Source organism: Salarias fasciatus, chromosome 16 (genome assembly GCF_902148845.1).
Source record: "Salarias fasciatus chromosome 16, fSalaFa1.1, whole genome shotgun sequence".
Lineage (NCBI taxonomy): Eukaryota > Metazoa > Chordata > Actinopteri > Blenniiformes > Blenniidae > Salarias > Salarias fasciatus.
The window spans coordinates 10,925,192-10,948,203 of record NC_043760.1 but is presented as its reverse complement, the minus strand read 5'-3'; the positions used below and the strand labels follow the sequence as shown (position 1 = coordinate 10,948,203).

The 23,012-nt window shown below is 42.4% G+C and overlaps 1 protein-coding gene across 1 annotated transcript; it reads left to right on the top strand.

Annotated features, from left to right (window-relative positions):
* The first annotated feature begins 1,491 nt into the window (after positions 1–1,491).
* hibch (3-hydroxyisobutyryl-CoA hydrolase) lies at positions 1,492–22,364 on the top strand. Its single transcript, XM_030112577.1, has 14 exons — positions 1,492–1,621; positions 2,433–2,475; positions 4,058–4,189; positions 5,407–5,491; positions 5,581–5,661; positions 6,232–6,284; positions 12,328–12,406; positions 19,303–19,448; positions 19,783–19,869; positions 19,956–20,014; positions 20,153–20,234; positions 21,152–21,271; positions 21,391–21,424; positions 21,640–22,364. The coding sequence occupies exons 1-14, from the start codon at positions 1,590–1,592 to the stop codon at positions 21,753–21,755; spliced, it is 1,149 nt and encodes a 382-aa protein (XP_029968437.1). The 5' UTR covers positions 1,492–1,589; the 3' UTR covers positions 21,756–22,364.
* Positions 22,365–23,012: the final 648 nt, after the last annotated feature.

Sequence of the window (23,012 nt, the reverse complement as noted above, 5' to 3'; positions counted from 1 at the left end):
TTAAATGATGATTTTGTGTACATTTATAAGACACTTTGAAAGTTTGTTTGTAAAATGGAAAATAAAGGTGATTTTTATACATGGTGTGGTCATGTTTCTGCATTAGTTTTTGTACTTTTCTTTGCCTGTTTGTTTATTCTCCTGCTGGTTGGTAAGCATTTTCAACATTACAGTAAATCCAGATCAGATCCAGATATTCACTCTTGCTGGATAAAGTCGGTCACACCTTTATTCAAACAGAACATCACACAGAAGGACTAGCCACGTAATCTCACTTTAAAAACTTGTGCAGACAGGTTAACAAGCCTTCTAGTCTTATTGGTTTTAAGAGCATTTCCTTCAAATATGGACATCAGAAAATTTACTAGATCTCAGCATAAGAATACTACAAGAGCAAATCTTCAAGTCATACTGGGTGTGCAGTACAGTTTTCATTTGGGAAGTTAGTGTTACAGCGAAGGATAAAACATAAAGAATGAACATTCATGTGTTTACAACTTGTGGAACTCTTAAAGGTTTATCATATCTTAAAACATACATGGCATCCAACATTCAAAAATCCAAGAGGGAGAGACGATCTAGTGTCCTGAAACAACATCAGGAGCAGCAACTGTGGCTCTGCTGGAACACCATTCAGTAAGACTGGATAACCAGTCTTACTGATAACCATCTCTCCCACTGATAAACTGTTCTGAAAAGCAGGCTGCCGCTGCACAAACTCTGGTCTGATTGTTGTACAAATGTGTTGATTATCACTTTCATCAAGTAGCCTGGAGCTGACCAAGCACAGGCATGGCAATTTTCTAATTATTTGTGTCTCAAATGACAAGGCGTGAAAGCAGTGCAGACAGGGAACAATAGGTTGTCAGGCCGTCACACAGACAGACAGTCGCATGAATCACAAGGATTTTGCTGTTCAAGTTTTTATTTCAATACCATTTACATAAGATAAATGATTCATAGCATCTGTCTGTATGTGCGCTGAAAAACAAAACAATATTTATATAAATCCCAAATTGTATTTGTAAATCAATCTGTGTACAGGTAGAAAAAACAACTCGAATTTATTTGCAGAATGTAACTCATCCAGAGCTCTGAGATCCCCAGGTTTACTTTATGTTTTAAAGTCAGAAGAAACAAGGTGAAATAGCTTTTACCACCTACCCTCCTCCCCTGATCACCTGATCACCGCTGACACACACTCTTCTTTTACATCAGTACTTTGGACTCTGGGAATAATATAGTATCTTTATTCTATTCTATTCTATTCTATTCTATTCTATTCTATTCTATTCTATTCTATTCTATTCTAATTGCCTTGTGTCTGAATGGGACTCCAGAAAAAAATAGTGTGCTTTGAAATTAACTTGAATTACGTCAGCAGTGTTGTCCTCGATGCAGCCAGCAGAGGGCGGTGTTGTACAAACACAGGACAGGAGCAGCTCTTGCTCGTTGGTCGTATCAGCAGCGACCAATCAGCGGCCGCGCTGCTCTCCATTCAGGAAGTCAGACTTGGAAGGAGAGTAAGAGCAAAGGGACACAAATCTCCAACAACAACAACAACAACAACAACAGTAATAACAATAATAATGTCTCTGGCGGTCTTGACGTCTGTGAGCAGGTATGTTGCATTCTTCAGAGTTTATGGCCTCATTTTAAAAGCTGTTGGTGACATTTGCCTGTGGCGTGGCAGTGTGTGAAGGCATGCTGAATCCACAGCATGACAGGGCTCTGGTCGACTTGTCCCTGCAGGTAGAGTCCAGGCAAATGTTGGTTTCACCCCAGCAGACTGGAGCTAATCAGCTGTTTCCAGTGTCCTCTGGACTCTTTACTTTATAGTCACATTGTGGAGAACCTCATCCTGAGAACCTAAACCAAGAACATAGTGTAAAAATACTTTTAGGAAGACTTGCTAAAAGTTCCTGGTTAGTTTACATTTTTGTGGTCAGTTCTTTTTTCAGCATAATGCAAATTTAGGATTTTTAACGTATGAAATTTTCCATTGCGGAATGTTTGTTTATGTTTTTTTGTAAAAAGAAAAAAAAAATACATTGATAAGGACTAAAAGATGGCTTTACAGTTTTCTGCATGTTTTACATCAGCTACATTTTCGTCCTGATAAATCAAAGAAAAGTTCATTTTGTCATTTGATCCACTGATTAATTAATGATTTAAGGTTTTAATGTATTCAGCAGTCCAAATTATTCAATGTTTTTCGTTGTAATTCAGCTGAGATACCTGCGGTTTTGCTTAATATAAATGGATAAAGCAGACCTTTCTTTGAGGATCTCTTAGCTTTTGACTCACCTCATCATTAGATGAACTGATAAATCAATGGAGTCTCAGAATTCTTTTTTTTTCTTTCTTTTTTGGATATTTCAGATGGTGTAGATAATAACATACACATCCTTTTATCCCCCTGTTTATTTCAGACTGAGGTCACTCTACAGGCTTAAACAGATCCAGGCTCACATGGTGAGTAAATCATAACCATGCTGTTATTCCTTTAACTTGGTGAAGAACAGAGGGAACTTTCTTTCTCTTTTTTATGTGGAACAGATATTAATTTTACACAGTAGATAGTGCAGTAGAAATAACACTGGACCAGTAATATCTGTTTCCTGATCAGATATTACACACATAAATCCATAAATACCACGTGACATGCATCAGGCATGTCTGTTGCACTGTTGGATTCATAGTATATTGAAATCTTAAGATGATTAGGTGCTAAAATCCTATCAGATTACAAAACACTCAAACACCAACATGCCTGAAAGGCAATTGGATGGTTATCTGTATGTTTTAGTATATTAGAGTAGTTAAACAAGAAACACTTCAAGGGCAGTTTGGATGACCTTTACACATTTATATGAAATTGCACAACAGTGAATGTTTGATTTCTTCTGTCATGACAACATGATGTGTTTTTTTTGAGTCCACACTGACCTTGGACGTTTGGCCACCAAAATAGAAGTTTGAGTTCATTCAAGCAGTTGAGGAAAATCTGATGAAAGTTCCCTCAAGCTTTTTCATGAGTCATTGCACTCACAAACTTGGTGCCAACTGGAGTGTGGAGTGACCTTTGGCCTTGCCCGCAAGAGCAGTTGTGTCCAACTGTGAGCAAACGTGCATGCACACTGTTAATGTGAAGAAACTCCCTGAAAGAGTCACAGAGATCTGGCATCAACACTCAGTATAGATGGAGACATGCCAGCCTGAAGATGCATTGTGCTTTGGCTGAATAAGTCCACGATTTTCACTGTTTCTGCTTCATCCACAGGATTTCAGGACATTTTTTTTCCTATGTAATGTAATTTTTTCTTTAACTGAATTAAACTGCAAAGTCCATGTGGCACAGTAAAATTGTTTCACTTTTTTTGTAAGGCAATAGACAAGCACCACCCAATGCAAAATACAGAACAACTAAAAGACAAAACTATAGAAAAGGAAGACACAAGAATAAAATAGTAAAAAAAAAAAAAAAAAAAGTCATGAGCTTTGATGACAGTTTATATTTGTGAACTATGGTGCAAAGCTTTGCCTCCACACATTTCAAAGATGACACATAGTTCCTTCTGAAAAGCAGGAAATTTTGGTTTTGGATAAAATTTTCCAGAAATTATTAAAACTGTGTTAAATTGTCAGAATGATTGTAACGATGCATGACTGCTATTCCTCAGTTCTACGTCGGCTCGCCTTCTCACTACACAAATTCGAATCTTCCTATCAGAATTTGGAGGATATTTAAAGGCGATCAGGTGGTTCTTAGCTCACATCATGGCTTCTTAATTGTTTCAAGCCTTTCGTTGAAGGGGGCTCAAAAAAGTCTTTTCTAATTTAACTATTGAACTTTCTAGCTCCGTCTTCTAACATTATTAAAGCAAATATTTGTTAACATGACATTTAGATGTAGAATATAACATAGTTCATTAATCCACTGGGAGAAAATTCCTTAAATTAAACTGCTAATACTGTATATCTTTGTCTGTTGAAATGTAGATGTTCTTTTCGGTACAGTACGGTTGTGTTGCATTTGATTGCTATTGCACATTAGATGTCCAGTCATGTGGAAGCGGAGGTTCTCCTGGAGAAGGTGGGCAGAGCTGGAGTGATCACCATGAACAGACCCAAAGTCCTGAACGCTCTCAACCTGAATATGATCCGGCAGATTTACCCCCAGCTCAAGGTGGGTGGACATCCTGCTTATTGTAACCCAGACACATCAGTTCAGACACTCATACTGAGAGAACAGTTCCACATCATCAAACCTCTGAGACGTGTGTTTAATGGACTGTAATGATAATTTCAGGGAAGCTCATACAGATATCAATTGCAATCAACATATTTTAACAGAGCAAACTCCCGTCTTGTTCCCACGGATCGTCCTTGACGTGTTTCTGCAACTTGACTGGAGTCAAGTATTTAGCCTTTATAGCTATATAGGGTTCCACAGCTGAAAGTGGATGCCATGAAGTCAAAGGATTGGTCTGCAGACCTCTGAGATGGGATTGTATTGAGGCACAGATCTGAGTTAGGGTACAGAAAAAGAAGTTCAGAACCATCAGGACCTTCCTAGAGCTGGTCGCCCGTCCAAACTGAGCTGTCAGGAGATAAGAGCTTCGGCCATGGAGGTGACCATGGTCACTCTGAAAGAGCTCCAGCGTTCCTCTGAGGAAATGGGAGAACCTTCCAGAAGTACACTGATCTCTGTCTGAAGCACTCCACCCATCAGGCTTTTATGGGAGAGTGGCCAGACAGAAGCCTCTCCTCAGTCAGAGGTGCTGTGGGATGTTTTTCAGTGTTAGGGACTGGGAGACGGGTCAGGATAGAGGGGGAGATGAATGCAGAAATATGGAGACATCCTGGATGTAAACCTGCTCCAGAGCTCTGAGGACCTCAGACTGGGGCGACGGTTCACCTCCCAACAGGACTACGACCCGAAGCACACAGCCAAGATAATGAAGGAGTGGCTTCAGGACAAGTCTGTAAACGTCCTCCAGTGTCCCGGCCAGAGCGCAGACTTGAACCCCCCACTGAACATCTCTGGACAGAATAGCTGTGCAGCGACGCTCCTCGTCTAACCTGACAGAGGATCTGCAGAGAGGAATGAGGAAAATACTGGACGTACAGGTGTGGCAAGCCTGTAGCATCATACCCAGGAAGACTTGAGGCTGTCATCACAAACAAAAATGGAATTTATTACATTTTGGAATAAGGCTGTAACATAAAATGTGGAAATCAGTGAAGGGGGTTGAATACTTTCTAGATGCACCAAACATTTCCTACAACTTTATAAACTTACAGTAGGTCTATATGCCAGCAAGAAGTGTTTATGTATTTAAAGTAGTTTTTCTTTTGTATTTTTTCTTTGAGTCCATTTAAATCTCCTCTTTGTGACTATAGAAATGGGAAAGTGACAGCGAGACGGACTTTGTGATGATCAAAGGAACAGGAGGGAAAGCTTTCTGTGCCGGAGGAGATGTCCGAGGTGAGTTTTTATTTTTAATGTTCGTTCTCACTTGAATGACTTGTATTAATAATGTTTCAGCTCATTCCTCCCTGTTGTCCTTCTCTCAGCCATCGCTGAAGACGGGAAGGTTGGAGGCCCTTTACCTGTCGTCCTCTTCAAAGAGGAATACATCCTGAACAACGCTATAGGTGTGTTTGTAACTTCTGTCTCATATATGTAATCCCCATTATTAGTTACTGTAGTCATAACTACTTTGTCACAGTCACACCTGAAGCGTTGCCTGCACCAGAGAGTTCAATAAAAGATGAAGAGGAAAACAAAAAACCAACAAATACTCTCCATACACACGGAACATGAACACAAAGTGATGGTCACATTACAGTGATGTGTATTTCCAACCACAAAAAATCTAAATGTTTTTATTATTTCCTGAACCAAAATGAGTTCTTTTGTTTTTCAAAATGAGACATAAACTCAGAAGAAATTGAATCTGAAAGATAAATATGAAATAATCAGCTGAAATGGTCTTTTTAGTCCAAATACAACTTCAGCAATCAAGAAAAGAAATCCAGCTATATTGATGTCATGACTTAAAAAAAGTGAAAAAGTCCCCAAAACATGAAATGTGTTTTTCATTTCTCTCTCATATTGATATTATTATGATTTTTTTAAAAATTTATTATACATTTTTATATGTTTGTTCCTCAAACTGGAGCACTGTGTCACCACTTCACTAACAATTTGTGTTTTTCTTCAAGGGACTTACAAGAAGCCGTACGTCGCGATTATTGATGGAATAACGATGGGAGGGGTGAGTAAGATTTCCTCCCTAATGCCACCTTTGTTTAGAATGTTCCATGTTTTAATTTTCTGATTTTAAGGTGATGATTCTGTGGGAGGTCAGGTGTGATGCTGAACGCTGCCAGTAGGTGTCGGTAGAGCGCTTTGCTCCTCTCCCCCTGCAGCCAGAAGCAAAGCATCCCCTCATTGGATGGATGAAAAATGACAAAACACTGCTGCTGCTGAGCTCCGTCTCCCTGCAGGTGTCAGATGCGGCTGGAGTCTGAATCGGTCGTTTCGCCCTCAGCAGGTCGGCTGGACTGTGATTCAGACCCAGCTGCTCTCCAACACCTGACTGTTGTTTTGCCTCCTCCGGACCGGGCAGGACGCTTGGCGTGTTTTTGTCCTCTGCGGTGACCTTCAGAGTGTATTCTGTTTTAATTTCCTGTGGTGTCACAGTCGTCTCAGTCCCAGTCAGCCTTCACTCGTCGTGTCTGTCCTCGTGCGTCCCTGTGCTGATCCCTCCGTCGCCGCTGGCCAGCAGGGCGCGTTGTGCACTCCTGAAATGATTCACTGCTTTCTGCTGCGTTTTGACTCCATATTCATGTGCTCTCATTTTGGATTGAAGGTCAAATCTTTGACACGTAGTCGCAGAAAGAGGCTCGAAAAGCAAATATGAGCTTTGGTCTGACTGACAGCACATTACTGTGGCAGACTGTCTGCACACACACAGCTGCTGTTTTACATCCTTATGACTGGATTGATGCATTTATTTTATCTTCTCACAGTAATTTACAGCTTTTCCACATATTGTGAAAGAAAAGGAAATTAATATATAGATATTAATCATACATACACAGACATGCAGACCTACATATGCATGTATGTTCACACTCAGACACACAAGTGCACAAGTTGGTGAGTTGATGTATAAGCATGTAATAAATGCCACAGTGTGGATACTCCCAGATGCATATTAGTTTGAACTTCCCCTTCATCATCATCAGCACTTGCATGTGCACCCGAGCTAATCACAACATGCATGCATAGGTGGAGTATGTGTCTTTTCCCAGCAGTCATGTAGTTTTTTGTAATGGAATGAAAAAAAAAAAGACAATAGCTGTAATTTAAAACTGATATTTATTCCATTAAAAGACGAATGGAATGTACCAAAAACAAATTTGGATGAAGATTAAACCACCATAAATAAAATGGGTGTGATAGTTGCCACCCTATATTTAAAGAGCTACTACAAACTTTGCTTTGCTTTGTTTGGAGCCAGTTTTGTTTGAGTGTTGAGTGTAAGATTTCACTTACATTTTTAAATATATTTATTTGACAAGTCTTGTTCCACACACATATTTCCATATCTTTCTAGATGACATTGTCCTCAGCAGTCGTCCTACATGCACACTCCTGAATCCACACAGCTGCAGAACACTCTCAGCGCTCACTCTCTCCGGTATATATATGTATATTTAGTTTGAGCCACTGGTTCTGACAGCCAAGTGATTTGAAGTAAAGCTCTTGTATTTGTCATGTCTGCGGAGCGACACGGCCCGTCCTCGGGGTGCCGGCTGTTTAATGTGCGCACGGAGGAAAAGCTGTCCGCCTCTATATATGGGGAAAGTCCACGAGGCACCAGAGTTCCCTGTTCCCAGATGTGTTTCCAGCTCGGGGCCGGAACTCCCACGTCGAACGAGGAGACTTAGATTAGTGATAACAAACCTCCGAGGAAGAGGGACATGTCATGAACAGATCTCACACACACACACATACACACACGCACACACATACACACACAAGGATCTCACGTACATCATTCAGTGCAGGCCAAATTTAAAATCCCGAGAATTAAGGCCTGTGAATGCTTGAATGTTTATTAATCCGTGCTTACTGCGCTCTGTTCTCAATCTGACATTTTAAGATTGAAAACATTCACACAGAAGAGCAGATTCACCTTCACAACGTAATACATTTCAGACCGCAGAGGTCAAGAAGCAGCTGCTTTGTGTTCGATGGGTATCTGCCATAATCTGTGTCCTCTGGAGACCGCACTTCTTATTTGCTTAATGTCCACATCGCCTGATGAGAAGACGGCAGCGACTGCCAAACGGGCCTGCGGGGCAGATTTAGATCTGCATCAAGGTTTTTTTTTCATCTAGCAGAGCCTGCACAGAGCTTGTTCTGAGTACTTTGATCATGACTGATGTGGAAAGTAAAGTGTCGTTGTTGTTCAAACATACTATTGTGTGTTTACGCTCATAATTTTTAAATATGCAAAGTTAGATTCATCTTTGATTTGATGCTATCATGTGGAGTTGTCCGACCCTGCCCGTTCTTTTAATATTTGCTTTAAGATGAGCGATCCGGACAGCTTCGGGAGCACTTATCAGGCGGTGTTAGCTTTGCCCGTCAGCTCATAAATCTTGCAGCCTCCTCTGCTTGTAAGCGTGAGCCATAAACATGCTTCGCTGCACTCTTCTGCAAATTCCCCTTGTTTACAGCAGGCTCTGGATACATCCTCTTCTGTGGCACTTTATGGCTCTGTATCACTACTTATATTTCCAGGACTTTTATGGCGAAACAAGATGAAGCAGCTCCCCAAACGCCGGTTTTTCTAAAAGCATGCAGTTCTGCTTTTATTGCCAGGTCATACCAGCCATGTGGCCATAGAGGAAATGGCTGCTGTGATTTATACGGAGCATTTATTGAACATTTCAAGGACCCTCCAATACACGTGACTCATTCAGTGTCTAATAATAGGTACAGACAAGATATTGTGGCGAAATGCAGTTCTTCAGATCTTTCAGTATCTCTTGAAAACCTTACCCTGTTATCTTGGAAAAGATTGTTTCTCTCAGTCTTACAAACTGATGTTGATATTGTGGCTACTTTTAGCAAAATTAAGACTAAAGAAGAGTTCAGGTAAATTGTAACAGAAACACAATAACATGTACATCGAATGATTTTTATTTTTTTTATATTTTTTTTATTTTAAATCATGACATCTGCCGGGAAAATTTACTTGACAGTGTTTCAAGTGGAGGCTGCCGTTGCTGTTGTGGTTGTCTACCGTGTGTGGTTTACTGTTCTTGTTGCCACGGAGATGAGGTCACATCTGTGTTTTCAATAGTTCCAACCACCGTTATCATGTAAACGTGGCCTCGGCTTCAATTGCCGCATTCTTTTGTCGTTTCATCCCTTTACCCTGTGCTGCTTGATTAACACTGATTCTGACCTTTTGGCCTTGAAACCCACTCAGATGACTCTTGATCTTTGATTTGCTAAAGCATCAAAAAGATGGCAGACACCTTCTAGAAAAGAAAACCTGTAATCAGAGACCCTCTGTGAACTCTGGCGCCCCCACAGAAGTGATCCAGGACCTCACGTTAGGAACATCTGGCTTAAAAATAGTGATTCTCCAATAAGAATGCGAATAAAGAGTCGGGCGTAACAGGTGAGGTCCAGAAGGTACCATACAAGATATTGTGGTAGATGTTAACTTTTTTTATAAGCACTAATTTTATAGTTTTACATTGCAGGTCTTTCCCCAATTCTGAGTGTTTTTAGAGGGCAGGGGAGTGTAGAACGATTGAAGGACTGAGCGGTATCTGGCGCTGCGGTGATGAAGTTAAAGTGTCACGGTGATTTAAATGCAGACTTTTTTTCCAGTACGGGAATGCGGTGCTGTCAGAGGAGCAGCTTCTCTTGGAAGAGGTCTGCTCAGTCTCCAGTGATCAGATATTTTTAATCCTCTCTGGTCATCCATCACATGGCTGCGAGGGAATCCAACACCACTCCTCTGCTGTTCTGCAGCTCTGTTGGTGTCCACACAGGTGGAGACATCCTGTCAGCTGGAGTCAAACCATCCTTCACACGTCAAAATGTGTGTTTGTATATGATACTTTCAATGAAGTGCGATGTGTGGTATACAGCGTGTGGTTTGTGTGAAGGGATTGGAAAAGATTTCCCCCCACTCCTCCCCTCTGATGATTTATTTCCTCTCCCCAGAGGGAGGCGAGGTCTCTCCTCCCCCACAGTGATTAACTCTACTCGACCAACAGATCATAAAATACCTAAAAATAAACATTTCTTACGTATTATGGCACGTCATCACTTACATGGATACAACTTTGTGCACATTAAAATATCATAATAGAGACAGATAATAGAAATATAACTGTACAAACAAAGTTCTTGAAAAATCCAAGAGTGATATTATAAACCAGTTTTTGGGAGCTCGGCTCAGAACTCCCATCATAAATCTGTCCTCTTTTGGGTTGATCAGAATATGCATAGCCAAACTCCTCCTTTCATGACCCTGGCCAGGCTTTGAAATCTTCCCAGATGAATTTGTGGCTGTTTTTATTTGGGCTCTCTGTTTCATGTTACCTTGATGATGCCGCTGTGCCTGAATTCCCAATATGGAGATCAATGGAGTTTCAGATAACGATATAAGGCGCAGACAGGAGGATTGTGTATTCACAGTCTCATAACGCCGACTGAATACTACACCACCTTGTCAATCGATACCAGAAAATGATGAGTGCTCAGTCTTCACCTCTCAGCTGCTCCTGTGTTCGATCTTTCCTTTCATGTCGCTGCACGACACACAAACTTTGCTTCATATGGACTCAAGTTTTGCTGCCAGAAACTTTTTTCAGAGAACGTGCACTGTGAGTCCAAAGAGCAAATCTCACAGCACAAAGAAATATAGACAGTTCTGTGTTTGCAGTCATCGTAAACCATGTTGTTATTGCAATGTGAAACATTTTGCATGGATACCCTCTATCATGCAGCCCTACATTCAGGTGGGGAACATTTACTGTATTGTTACGTCCAATTTTCCTCTTTCTGTACCTGTGATATCTTAAAATAGCGTTTAACATTGAGCATTCTTTATGTTCTTTAGTTAGTTTCAGTTATTTAATAATGAAGACCCTGTTTTTGAATGTACAGGTGAGCTTTCTCTTCCACCTTTTTAAAGTCTTTGATTTCAACAGGACTGACTTGAAAATCAATAAACATGTTGAATTTTTAGGCAATTTAAAACCTGACAGTGTCGTGGACACGACCGCCGAGAGTAAAGAGGCTCTAATATATTATCTGTGGTGTTTCACAGACTCCGGCACACATTGGTTCCCTGACATTGAGCCGTGCTAGCAGGTATACGCTACTTGACACAAAGCAGATATATGAGTTCATTAGTGGAAATGAATCATGGGTGGGTTTCCATCACTCGTTTCATGCGGAGGTGAAGCCATGGGGGATTTTACCTGACGACCCTCCTCTGTCATTAATCACCACCAGCCACTGACTTATTGGGATTTTCCCCCCTCCCTCTGCCCTGACCTGAGTTATTCTGCAGTGATGAACAGCCAGGGGTTGAGCCACGCTGCCATTCCCTTCAGGTAAAAGGTGCGGTCATTAAGAAGAACGGTGGGGAATGCCTGCTGTGCTCCCCCTGTGGGAACACGTAGTTTCTATCTTTAGTTGATATTCAGTGAAGGGGTTCAGTTTCTTGCTCTATTGAAGTATTTTTTATATTTAGATGTGGGTGACATCCTGATCTGTGTGTTTTGTCTTTGGCAGCATTGGGTTGAAGTTCAGTGCGACCCAGACTGACGGTGTTGTCTTTAGTATTGTTTAGTATTGTTGTTTATTTCGTTCTCATTTGGTTCAACTGCGCCAAAGCCTGAACTGATCTTCAAATATCTGACACATTTGAAATATTTCAAAGAAGTTCAAGCATTTCTCTTGTAGTTTCGATTCCACCGATGCAGGTTTAACCATGTTTTCAAACCAACCTGCTGAACTTGTGTTGGAAAAGTCGTCTTAAGTGAGTGGCGCTGCTAATAAGCCGTCACTTCCTCCCCTGCTGGTAGCCACAGGCGCTAATCACACGCTTACAAGGGGTCGGCCTGGATTACTTTTTCCTGGCGTCTTCATTTTCCGTTCTTGTTTGCTGTGACAGTGTTTCCATCTCGGGGACCCCAGTGTCTTCTCTCAGCCATGAAATATGTCATTGTCATTAATGTATTCATTGTGGCCCTCATCCTCCTCCCCTGCAGGGCGTTGGCCTCTCGGTTCATGGACGGTTTCGCGTTGCCACTGAGAAGACACTCTTTGCTATGCCGGAGACGGCCATTGGTAAGAATCCAACTGCTCCGCTTACTGTCACCCTTGAGAGGAGGGTGGAGGGGGGTGGAGGGGGGTGGAGGGGGGGGGGGGGGGGGGGGGGGGGGGGGGGGGCGGGGGAATCTGGCTGGACAGCATCGGTGCGGGTGGGAGTCTGGATCATTAATTATGAAAGAGCCGTGATTTCAACCGCAGAAACAGCTGAACCCAGTTTGATATGCACTGATAAACACCAGATCTGTCTGCAAATAAAACCCAAATATAGGCTAGATGTGCATAATAATTAAAAAAAAAAAAGAACTTTATGGAAAGTGTGTTAAAGATAAGAACAGTGAAACTTTTGGTCTTTACTCGTGGATCAGTGACGCCTGCAATAAAATCATTTTCAAATGCAGGATTCTATTTTTATCGTGATAAGGTAAGCTGCAGCAGTAGCAGTAATTGTTCGGCCTCACTGGACACCGCGTTGTGTATCTGTGTCAGAAAAGACAAATGTGGAACAGTGGAGCCCTCGGAGAGGATATTCCAGCTGTGCAGCTGTCAGCACTAACCGGTGCTGCTTGAGATGAGAATTCCTCGTTTCCCACATGCGATTTCTCATTTCCTCTGCCTTCATCATCTCTTCCTGGCACTTCAAGTGGGAGGAGATCAAACTGCAGGCAGGCAACTTTTAGAGACAGAAAGACTGCATCAATTAAACGAATGAAAAACTAAACAAGCCAATTTTAAAGAATTGAAGAATTGAACTTTGTGACTTTACAGACACAGATCCTGCTGTTGATAAAGTTGAGGAAGGTGTTTTTGTATATAAAGTTCTTCATATAAGAGTTCTTAAAATATCAAGAAGTCATATTGGCCTTGACAAAGACGTACTTGGAGTTGATGGATAGTGAAGAAAAACAAGTTCTATTATTTAGAGGGGAAAATAATCCATAAACCTGGGATTTTCAGGCTCATTCATGTTTGTTGATATTTAAGGTTTGTTTCATTCTCATATTTGTAAAATATGAGAGGTTATTTGACCCTTCCATTTCACTGAATCCAAACAGGTGAAATGAAATCTTTTTTTTTCCTAGAGTGAGCCTGGAATATGTGTCATGCACAGTTTTCCAACTTTTTCCCCAAGAAAAGCACAAAAAGCTTAAAGGTATAATGGACGATTTTCTCAAAAAAGTCGAAGCCAAACGTCTGTTACTCGCTTTTTGAAAAACGCGCATGCGCCAGACCATCCTACCTGCTCTGCTGCTCCTACCAGCGCGCTTGACGGCGTTACCCAAGCACTTCTTCTTGAGCGTGATTGACACGTCGGAGGACCAATAGTTGAGACTCGCATCACGCCATTCATTGGCTAAAACATCGTCTATTATACCTTTAACTTGAGTCAAGAAGCTGTGATGTCTAAATCTGTCATGTGTTTATTTTTACTGGTCACTTCTTTTCTCATTTTTTTTTTTTTTAAAGTTCACATGTTATGCAAAATTCCCTCCCTAATGGAGTCCTAACATTAAAATGTGTCGGTACAGTAAATATAATATGGGACTATTAAGCAGTTTAAAGGTGACTTGCATTCGATTTTAGTTTATGGATTTTGCTCGGTAATGGCTGTTGGTTTTTGCGTCATGGCCTTCCATATTTTTTTTCACATCCATTTTACATGTTGCCATGTTAAAATGTATTTGACATTAACGCACTTTTATTTTGCTTTTCAGTTTGTTGGTATCTCTCTCCTCCTGTTTGTTTAACCGATGTGTGTGTGTGTGTGGTGTGTGTGTGTGTGTGTGTGTGAGTAGGCAGGAACCATCAGAGGGTTAGTAATAATTACTGCCTACAATTAATCATTTGAGCAAATTATATAATACTGGACGCTAAAAGCTGTTTTGTCGAAAACCAGCCACAAAATGATGCCAAACTACCTGGATCAAGCCTCTGATGACAGTCCTACATCTACTGGTGGACCTCCAACACGCAGCGACGGAGAACGTCATCAGTTTAAAAGTTGATCTGATTTGCTAGAAAAATTTCGCCACCTCCTGACTTCAGTAATCTACTTAAACTGCATGTGCTTACGTTTGAGAGAGGAGGAAATCCCTTTAGTAGCATTAAACGAAAGGCAGAATATGCTCATTATGAATTTTTGAAAGCATTTTCACAGTCTGATGCCACTGAACTGAACGTGCATTTCTTTTCAGCAGCATCCGCGCTTACTTTGCTCGGCGCCTGAAACAATCATCAAGATGTTCTCTTTGTTTCCCCCCCATCTGAGCCACTTCCATGAGTGTAAATGGCCAATGCCGAGGACCTAAGCCATAGTTTGCTCTTTAGCTAATTGACTCTTGCAGACAGATGGCCTTCTCTTGAGGCGCTGAGGAGATTAGCAGCAAATCTCTTAACAACTCGCAAATTACAGCTGACATTATGACATAAACTGGCCCGTTGCCACCCAAATCCAGATGGTTTGTATCTCAGCTTGCGCCGTGTATGAAGATAAATGTACAGGAATGATTTTCAGATTGCAGAGCGACTGAAACATTTCCCACAGAGGGTTTCATGGCTGACGTCACGGAGCCAACTTTGTTCTTCTAGGTTTGGGAGTATGAACAGGCAGAACAGGCAGAAAATGGACTCTCAGGTGTCTCGGGCGCCTTTGATGACGACTTTAAAGGCTCCCAGCAAACGTTTCCATCCTGGTTTTGTTCAGTTTGAGCTTGAAACATGTGAGGCGGAGTTAGACCCACAGCCCCCCCTCCACTGAGTCCGTGTGTATCGTCACATTTTGATAAATATACTGCCTGCTGCACTCCCTCACACTCAGAAACTTCCAAGGACGCCAGAGTCATCCTTCACAAACACACACACACACATACACTCTTCCTACTCTGACGCATCCTAGGCTGTGACTCTGTAATAAATCTTGAGCTGATGTGAGGCGGTGTGCTTCAGTCGCTCGCGTCTGCAGTGAGAGCGAGGATGAAGATTATGTTGTCAGGAAATGAGAGGAGCAGGAAGAAAAAAGGCCGAGGTTGTTGTCAGCGCGGTCTGATCGCTGTGTGGGATTTTCTTAAATGAGGGGCCACGGTGATGAGTGGGAGGAAATGGGACGATAATTCAATTGCACAGGCTTGAGGATTGGTCGTGGACAGAGACGGATATACTGTACACTGTGTTCGTCTCAGATGCTGCTTTCCATTGAATTAGCCACATCGGACAAGCCTTTCTAAAGTGTCACAGAGAGCTTCAGTAACTCTGAGGCCAGAAGCCCACGCCTCCCCACACAACCTCGAAACATTTCAAACACCTTTAAGTCTTTCAAACATTTTGATCACAGCCTCAAGCTGAACGACTGTTTTAAATATGAAATATCCATCTTCTAAAGTACTTAATTGACGGGCGGAGAGATGAAGCCAATCCCAGTTAACATGCTAAAGATATTTAAGAAAACCCCCAACAGCTGAAACACTCAAGTCTGCTTTGTACTTCTTCAAAGTTATTTTTGCCCCACCACTGAGCAGACTTCACACACGCTATTTATGCAAATTATTATGTCGACTTTTAAAATTTTAATGAACTCAAAGCAGTATGAAGTCTCACACCACTGTCAAACATTTAGTTGTTGCGTAAGCTCCTCGGCAGAGCCTGATTCTGAAATGATGACGTCCATTTCATTGCTTTTACGTTTCCATCCATCCATCCATTAATCCATGACCTTTTATGTTGCAGGGCCATTGATGTTACTGATGTGATGGTTGCAGCTTGTATACGGAGACTTGCCATAGCTTTACTCGCACACCAGTTAGAAAGGCGACATTTTTTATGAAAATTGGAGCTCTGAGGAAAATCATCATCAGAATTCCTGTTTTCTGCTTCCTCCAGATTCTCTCTTTTTACATACAATAAATAAATTCAGCTTTCTGCCATCAAGAGTGACTAAAGTAGATGGTAGCTGTAGTTACTATTGTTGCTGTGTTTTACATTCTGTTCCTCTTTTCCCAGATTGAGCTCAAAATGAAAGCAAATGGCTTTTTTGCAGCTCTTCTCTAGATTCTAGAAAGTGCTTATGTGGGAAACCATTGGCAGAGAATATACTAACCTCCTGCCTCTTGAACTTTCCTTTTTTCCTCTTTGCTTTTTTTTTTTTTTGGTGAGACGCAGCAGGAAATCTTGACTAACTGTGTTTCGTTCTGCTCCCTTCATAACACTGTCACTGCTGTTTGCATTATATCCACTCGACTCGCAGACCGCTGCACCGCTACTGTCAACACATCCCCTCCGCCATCACCAACCTGGAATTCACTGCGTGCCACCTCCATTAGAGGAGAACTATTCCACCGCAGCACAGCTGTTTTTACAGACTCTGCCTGCTTATTTTAGTCCTCCTCTCCGTGTCCCATCCTCTCTGGAGCCTCTCTCATGCCGCTCTGTTTACTGGAGCCACAGTCACAAAGTGAAAGCCTACTTCCTACAATCAATTATGCAAATATTGTGTAAGGACTTTATTTGTACTGTAATGTTGAAAATGTGTGGACTCAGTTGACTTTATTGTCAGACACATTTCAGATTTTGGAAATATTTTGAATTGCACAACGTTGCACAAGATGTTTGCACAATGTTTCTGTATTTAACCATTTCACTCAACTGGCACATGCACGAAGAAAGTTCTCATGTTGGATTACCAGTAGATGCTGGGTTAGTTTTTTTTTTTTTTTTTTTTAATGAAATCACACACATGTGCAAAGAACAGTATGCGATAAACTAGAGATGTTCCAGACGGATCAGGGCGGTGGATCTTTTTTGTTTGTTTTTACGTCAGCTGTCGACCACTGAGTCCTGTTTGCAAGCTGCCTGAAATGGACAAATAGCAACCCCGCCCTCATCCGTCCTCGCCATCCAGTGGCTAACATGTCAGCAGACTAGAAGTACAGTCTTACCGTGGTCAGCCAGACCTCGTTGATTTTCGCCGTGCATCATGTGATAACCATTTGTGGTCATGTGTGTCCAGACGGGGTTCCTGCTTTAAACCTCGAGGTGTCATAGAGCAGTGGTGCCCAACCTTTTCTAGTTTTAACCAACATACTTTTTAGAGCTCGAAGAAATCAAGTTACCAAAAATGCTCAGAAACATTGCTTTTTTCCTTGAGTATTCGTTTAAGTAATCAGAGTGATCAAAAAAAACCAAAAAACGATAATGTTATCCAACGTGTGTATTTTTAGTTTATTTGATTAATTGGTTGAATACTTGACTTCAAAAGGAATCTATCTGCACACGGCAGAATGGAATATGAAAAATCCTCAATGCGTGCTTAATGATGTATGGGAAAAAAAACTGAATTAAGGGCAGTGATGGATATGATGTAGACTTAATGTAGACTAATGGAAATTTAGATTTTTTTACATTTAAAAAATAAAACTTTTCATTTGTTTTTATTCTATATCGCCAGTACAGCTGTAGAAAGTATAGATGGATAAAGTGTTGGTATCAGCTGCTATTCAAATCTGAAAAACAGGTTCTGTATCTGGGGCCAAAACGTCTGATCGGGACATCACTACTATAAACTTTAACCACGGTGAGCACACAGACATCTGGACAGACAGAAAATGAAGCTGGATTGCTAAAACAGTCGACTCTCAACTATAAAACAGCCAAAGTCTGAGGAGAATGTGAACAGGGAGTCATGACACTCTGGAGGCAAACGTTGTTGTTCTCCATCTACTTTTGCATTTACTCCGACTGTGGTGCTCATCCGCTGTAGCAGTGTTGCTATCGTCTGCCCAGAAACGGAGCGCTGGCCTTTTAGAAAAGTCGTGTTCTCAAAAGTTCCACCTTGGGAGCCGTTTTCAAAAAGTAGTGATTTCAGTGATTCTGAGCACCGTGGTCATGTAAACGGACCCCAAAACGTTTTTCATTTTCACTTCAAAATGTTGTTGTTTAAATGGAATCTGGCCCCCAAAATGAAAACAATACTATATTAATAGCTTCTGGACATTTTTAGCTACTTTTAATTAAATTACACCTTAGACCTAAGTCAGGAAGTTTCACAAACTCGACAGAAAGTTGTTGCACAAAATCTAAAATCAACTTTTAATTTAAATCATGAGTTCCCAAAAGGAAGAGTTAACTAACAGGAAGTCACAAATACCCAAAATGAACCAAGTGCTTTAACTTTATCAACAAAATCTCAGGTTACTCCTCGACACACTCCTCTGCTCCTCACTCACACACACAGATAAACTTGTGCAGCCTCTCGCGTCATTGTTAACCCTCCGTGGCAGGATTAACAGATTTAACCCGACTCTGGCCAACAACAGCCGTAATCTGCCACATTTATGATATTACATTTTCAGCCGTGAATCAGGTCAGCCTGTGTAATCCCGCTTTCTCCCCCCGGCCCCGGCCCACAGAGCCAGCGAGGCCGTCAGGAAAACCAGCTGTAACCAAAGCAATCTCATTCTTCCTCCCAAATATTGAAACCGGAGATGAACATTACTGGAAATACAGACGGGACTGTGTACAGATTAGGACAGTGGAATTATGATGAAATTAGGTGCAAATACTGGTAAACCCGCTTGTTCGCCTTCCCCGTTGTATCAGCTGTTCCCTGCCTATTAAAGCTTGGACCTAATCACAGTGAAGCCTCCATCACTCATTTGTAGATGAGGTGGAGCAATAATGTAAAGATGCCGGACTGTTTCAACCGAGTTGAAAATGCATGTTGTGTTTCAAAGTCCTTGTAATCCAGACGAAAGCCGCTGGTTTACAGGTTGTCTTTGTTGGTTCGTTTGCATGTCATTGTGTGATATTCGTAACATGACACCATGGAAAACTGTCAGACTGGTGGCTCCTCACCAAGGAAATGGGAAAATAACATCAAGAGGTCTGCATATTTACAAAAGCGTTCTTTTTTTTCCCTTCAGGCCTTTTCCCGGACGTTGGAGGAGGTTACTTCCTGCCCCGGCTCCGGGGGAAGCTGGGGCTGTTCCTCGCCTTGACGGGCTTCAGGCTGAAAGGCCGCGACGTGCAGAGAGCCGGAGTGGCCACTCACTTCGTGGAGTCGCAGAAGGTGCTGTAGAGCGGGTTATCAGTGCCCCAGCGCTCACATGTGTAGGTCAGCCGCGTCCACGGTTCAAGGTCGGGCCGCGTTGACGCCGCAGGGTGAAACGCCGGCCGCTGAGTCACCAGGTGTCTGTGCCCGGTCCTGTGCCCGGCGTCTTGCTGAGGGAGGGAGGTCAGAGCGGCTCGCGGAGGTTGTTTAGGACAGTAGCCGTGTTTCTGGTAGTTGTTTTAGTGAAGGCAGTGTCGGGTCAGATGAGCACGTCGTCTCACATCCTGCTTTAAGAATGAGGCGCACAATCATTCAGTAGAACCTGAGTTTGCTTCTTTCTCTCCGTCAATAGATCCCAGAACTGGAGAAGCAGCTGATGGGCATGAAGTCTGCATCCACTGAAGACCTGTCCAGACTCCTGGATTCTTTCCAGAGCCAGGTCACAACCTTGAATCCATTCGCTTCTCTTAACAGTGAAATGTTTTGACCTCCAGATGTTCAATCCTTTCTGCTTCTCGCCCACAGAGTACCCTGGACTCTGAAAAGCCTTTTGTCTTGGAAAACCACATTTCAGATATTGACAGGTAGGATTTTGTTTCCAAGGAAGCTTTGAGGCAGATTGCCATGTATTTTAGTTGAGTTGTGCTCTCCTGAGGTCACAGCAGATTCAACCGTCCTTCAGATTTAACCCCTGACCCTGTGTCTCCTCTCCGTCCCTTCAGGCTGTTCAGCTCCAGCAGTGTGGAGGGCATCATCCAGAACCTGAAGGCTGACGGATCAGACTTTGCTAAGAAACAAGCTGAGGTGTGTGTTCCATCATTTGTCTTGTGGAATCTGTGGACGCTGCTGCAGACACCGATTTTAAACACTGATTGTCCAGGAAGAGTGTGTGATCCCCTTCATGAGATAAACACCTCGGAGAGTGCTGGGCTGAAGCCAGGGTGTTATTTCTCTCTCACAGCACTTGTTGGGAATTAGTCGTTACCTCAGCCTAAGCACTTAATGAGGTTAGTTTCATTTCTCACTGCTTGGACCAAATCCACGAAGAAGGATTTCACAGCTTCAGGAAACCGTAAAACCAGACCGGCTGCATTCGCCAAATTCACCTGAGTGATCTCATGTCCCTTTGTCTTCCTCAGCCTCCCCAAAACATGAATATGATGGCTGTGCACTTTTGGATTATCATATAAAATAATAAAAATAATAATAATAGTCATTGCACAGCAGTGTTTATGGACAGGCATCTGCAGAATAAGTTCTTCAGTTAATATACTTGTGTTTTCGTGTGGTCAAAAAGTTTTTGGTTTTTTTTAAGTCGACCATGTTCGACTGTTTTAGAAGAATTTGCTGACGTGCAGTTTCTACTTTAAAATCAACCCCTGCAGTTTTAGAGTTGTAGAGACCAGTTTGATTTCACTTGTCTTTCTATCGCTTCACAGTGTGGACTGGATCACATGATCAGTCCTCGTTCCCTCTGAAGCTTTGGGATTCTGAATTAGCAGCACTACGGGACCAACAGAGCCATCAAATATTTACAGAGCCCCATTTCCTCAGTTACTACTCTCCACTGACTCACACATGTCCTCCGCTGCACTTTGCTCCGCTTCTGTTCGGCTCCCGCCACGTTTTTGGCCGCGAAATCACTCCGGAGGCAGCCGGTCCACACCGATCCCTCTCTCCGGAGGCAGAGACTCTCTAATCAGAGATTTTCCTTCCTGCAGACGCTGGCCAGAATGTCTCCCACGTCCCTGAAGATCACCTTCAAGCAGATACAGCTCGGTGCAACTCTGAGTCTGCAGGACGTCTTTGTGATGGAGTACCGGCTGAGCCAGGCCTGCATGGTAAAAAACAGCGCAAACATGGCTGCGTGGGTCACTCTGTGCTCCGCAGATTCTCTGGTTTTTATTTAGGAATAAAGTCTTGTTGACGTTCTTTCTTTGGATCATGTGTTTTTTTGCAGAGAGGCTCTGATTTCTATGAGGGCATCCGAGCAGGTAAGTCACTGCAGTCCATCAGCGTTAAACACTGAATTCTTCACACAGTTACGATCACAGCTTTAATTAATAAGCATGCTCACTTTAAGTACATGTGGTCGCCAAAGGTCGCCAGAGGTCGCGGATTAGTCCCTGCGTCTGTTGGCTGATTAATGACACTATTATTACACCATCTGAGGCCCTGGAGCGTTTATGGCCTTCTGTGTGTTTTCCAGTGCTTGTAGACAAAGACCACAGCCCCAAGTGGAACCCGTCGACGCTGGAGGAGGTGTCCGACCAGAGCGTGGACCAGTGTTTCGACCCGCTGGGGGAGAAAGATCTCAAGTTCTGATGTCCCATCAGCCAACGGCTACTCCAAACACACACCTCGAAGCCTTCTCTGCTGCCTCCTGCTAACTACATCCTGTTTGTGGTCCGTCGTTTGTGAAGACTGCACCACCGCGGAGAGGAGAAAGTCTGTTATCTGAGAACAAACGCACACATACGTTGACCATATGTCCACAATGGCCTAATTAATTCCGCATCGTGCTGTATAGTTTTACTGTCGGATATCCTGTGAATACGGTTTATAGAGCAGACCGATCGTCTGCAGATAGAAAAAAAGTCTGATTCACTGCCAGAAATCACAAATAGTAACAGAAGAAGGAGCGATGTTTGACTCTGTCTGCGTATAACTCGCACATGAACGTGACCTCAGTGCTGCTTCTGAGCGTTTCCTGTGGGTGTTTGTAGCTGTGATACAGATCTACATCATGTGGATCTACAGCACACGGTCACTGCTCCTCGACCAGCTGATAAAGGTCCACCGAACGTGTTCTGACCTGCAGTGACATTGCCAAGCGACACTCCCAGGACCGGCAGCAGATTGTAGTAAATCAGCATCTGTTCAAAGTTGTATTTGCATGATTAGATTTTATAAAAGTCGTCTGATTTTACAGTCTGAAAAGTGTCGATTTGTGTGGCTCAACACTTGAAGAATCAAAATGTCCAGCAGCCTGCAGCTGAATAATTTATAAAAGAGATTACAAATCGCTGCTGGAACAGATGGCTCTCAAGAGTTTATTCACGTGAAATCTTGTGTTTTCAGTGAGAGAGAAATGAAGATGATGCGCTGTGTGGAACTAGTCTTTCAGGTCAACACCTTTTAAAGTATTGTAAACTACAGATCCTTGTTCCTTTCTTATCAGTATGAACACGCCCAGCTGTTGCTCAACTATAAGTAAACACGTGCACTTTATTTGCAAAAAAGACTGACAGGCTACCAACCCACTGCGATGCCGTCAGTGACTGACGAGGTTTTCATGTGGAAAAAACAAAGAGAAGAGACTCGGATGTGTTGGATCTAGAAGTGTCCAAACTCATCTGACCAGTGTTTCAACGCCAAGGTCTGAAAACATTCTGATCTTTACAATCAATGGTGCTGAAGCGGAATAACATCTAAAACCTCATTTACACAGTGTTTCAAGTGAATGTGCATTATTATTTTGCATTTAAATGAGGTTTCCATGTAAACGTCTGATAATCGTGCAGTTTTGCGCCATCTACATGGAGACGGAATAGAGGCGTCAAAAAGCTCCACTTGCTCGAG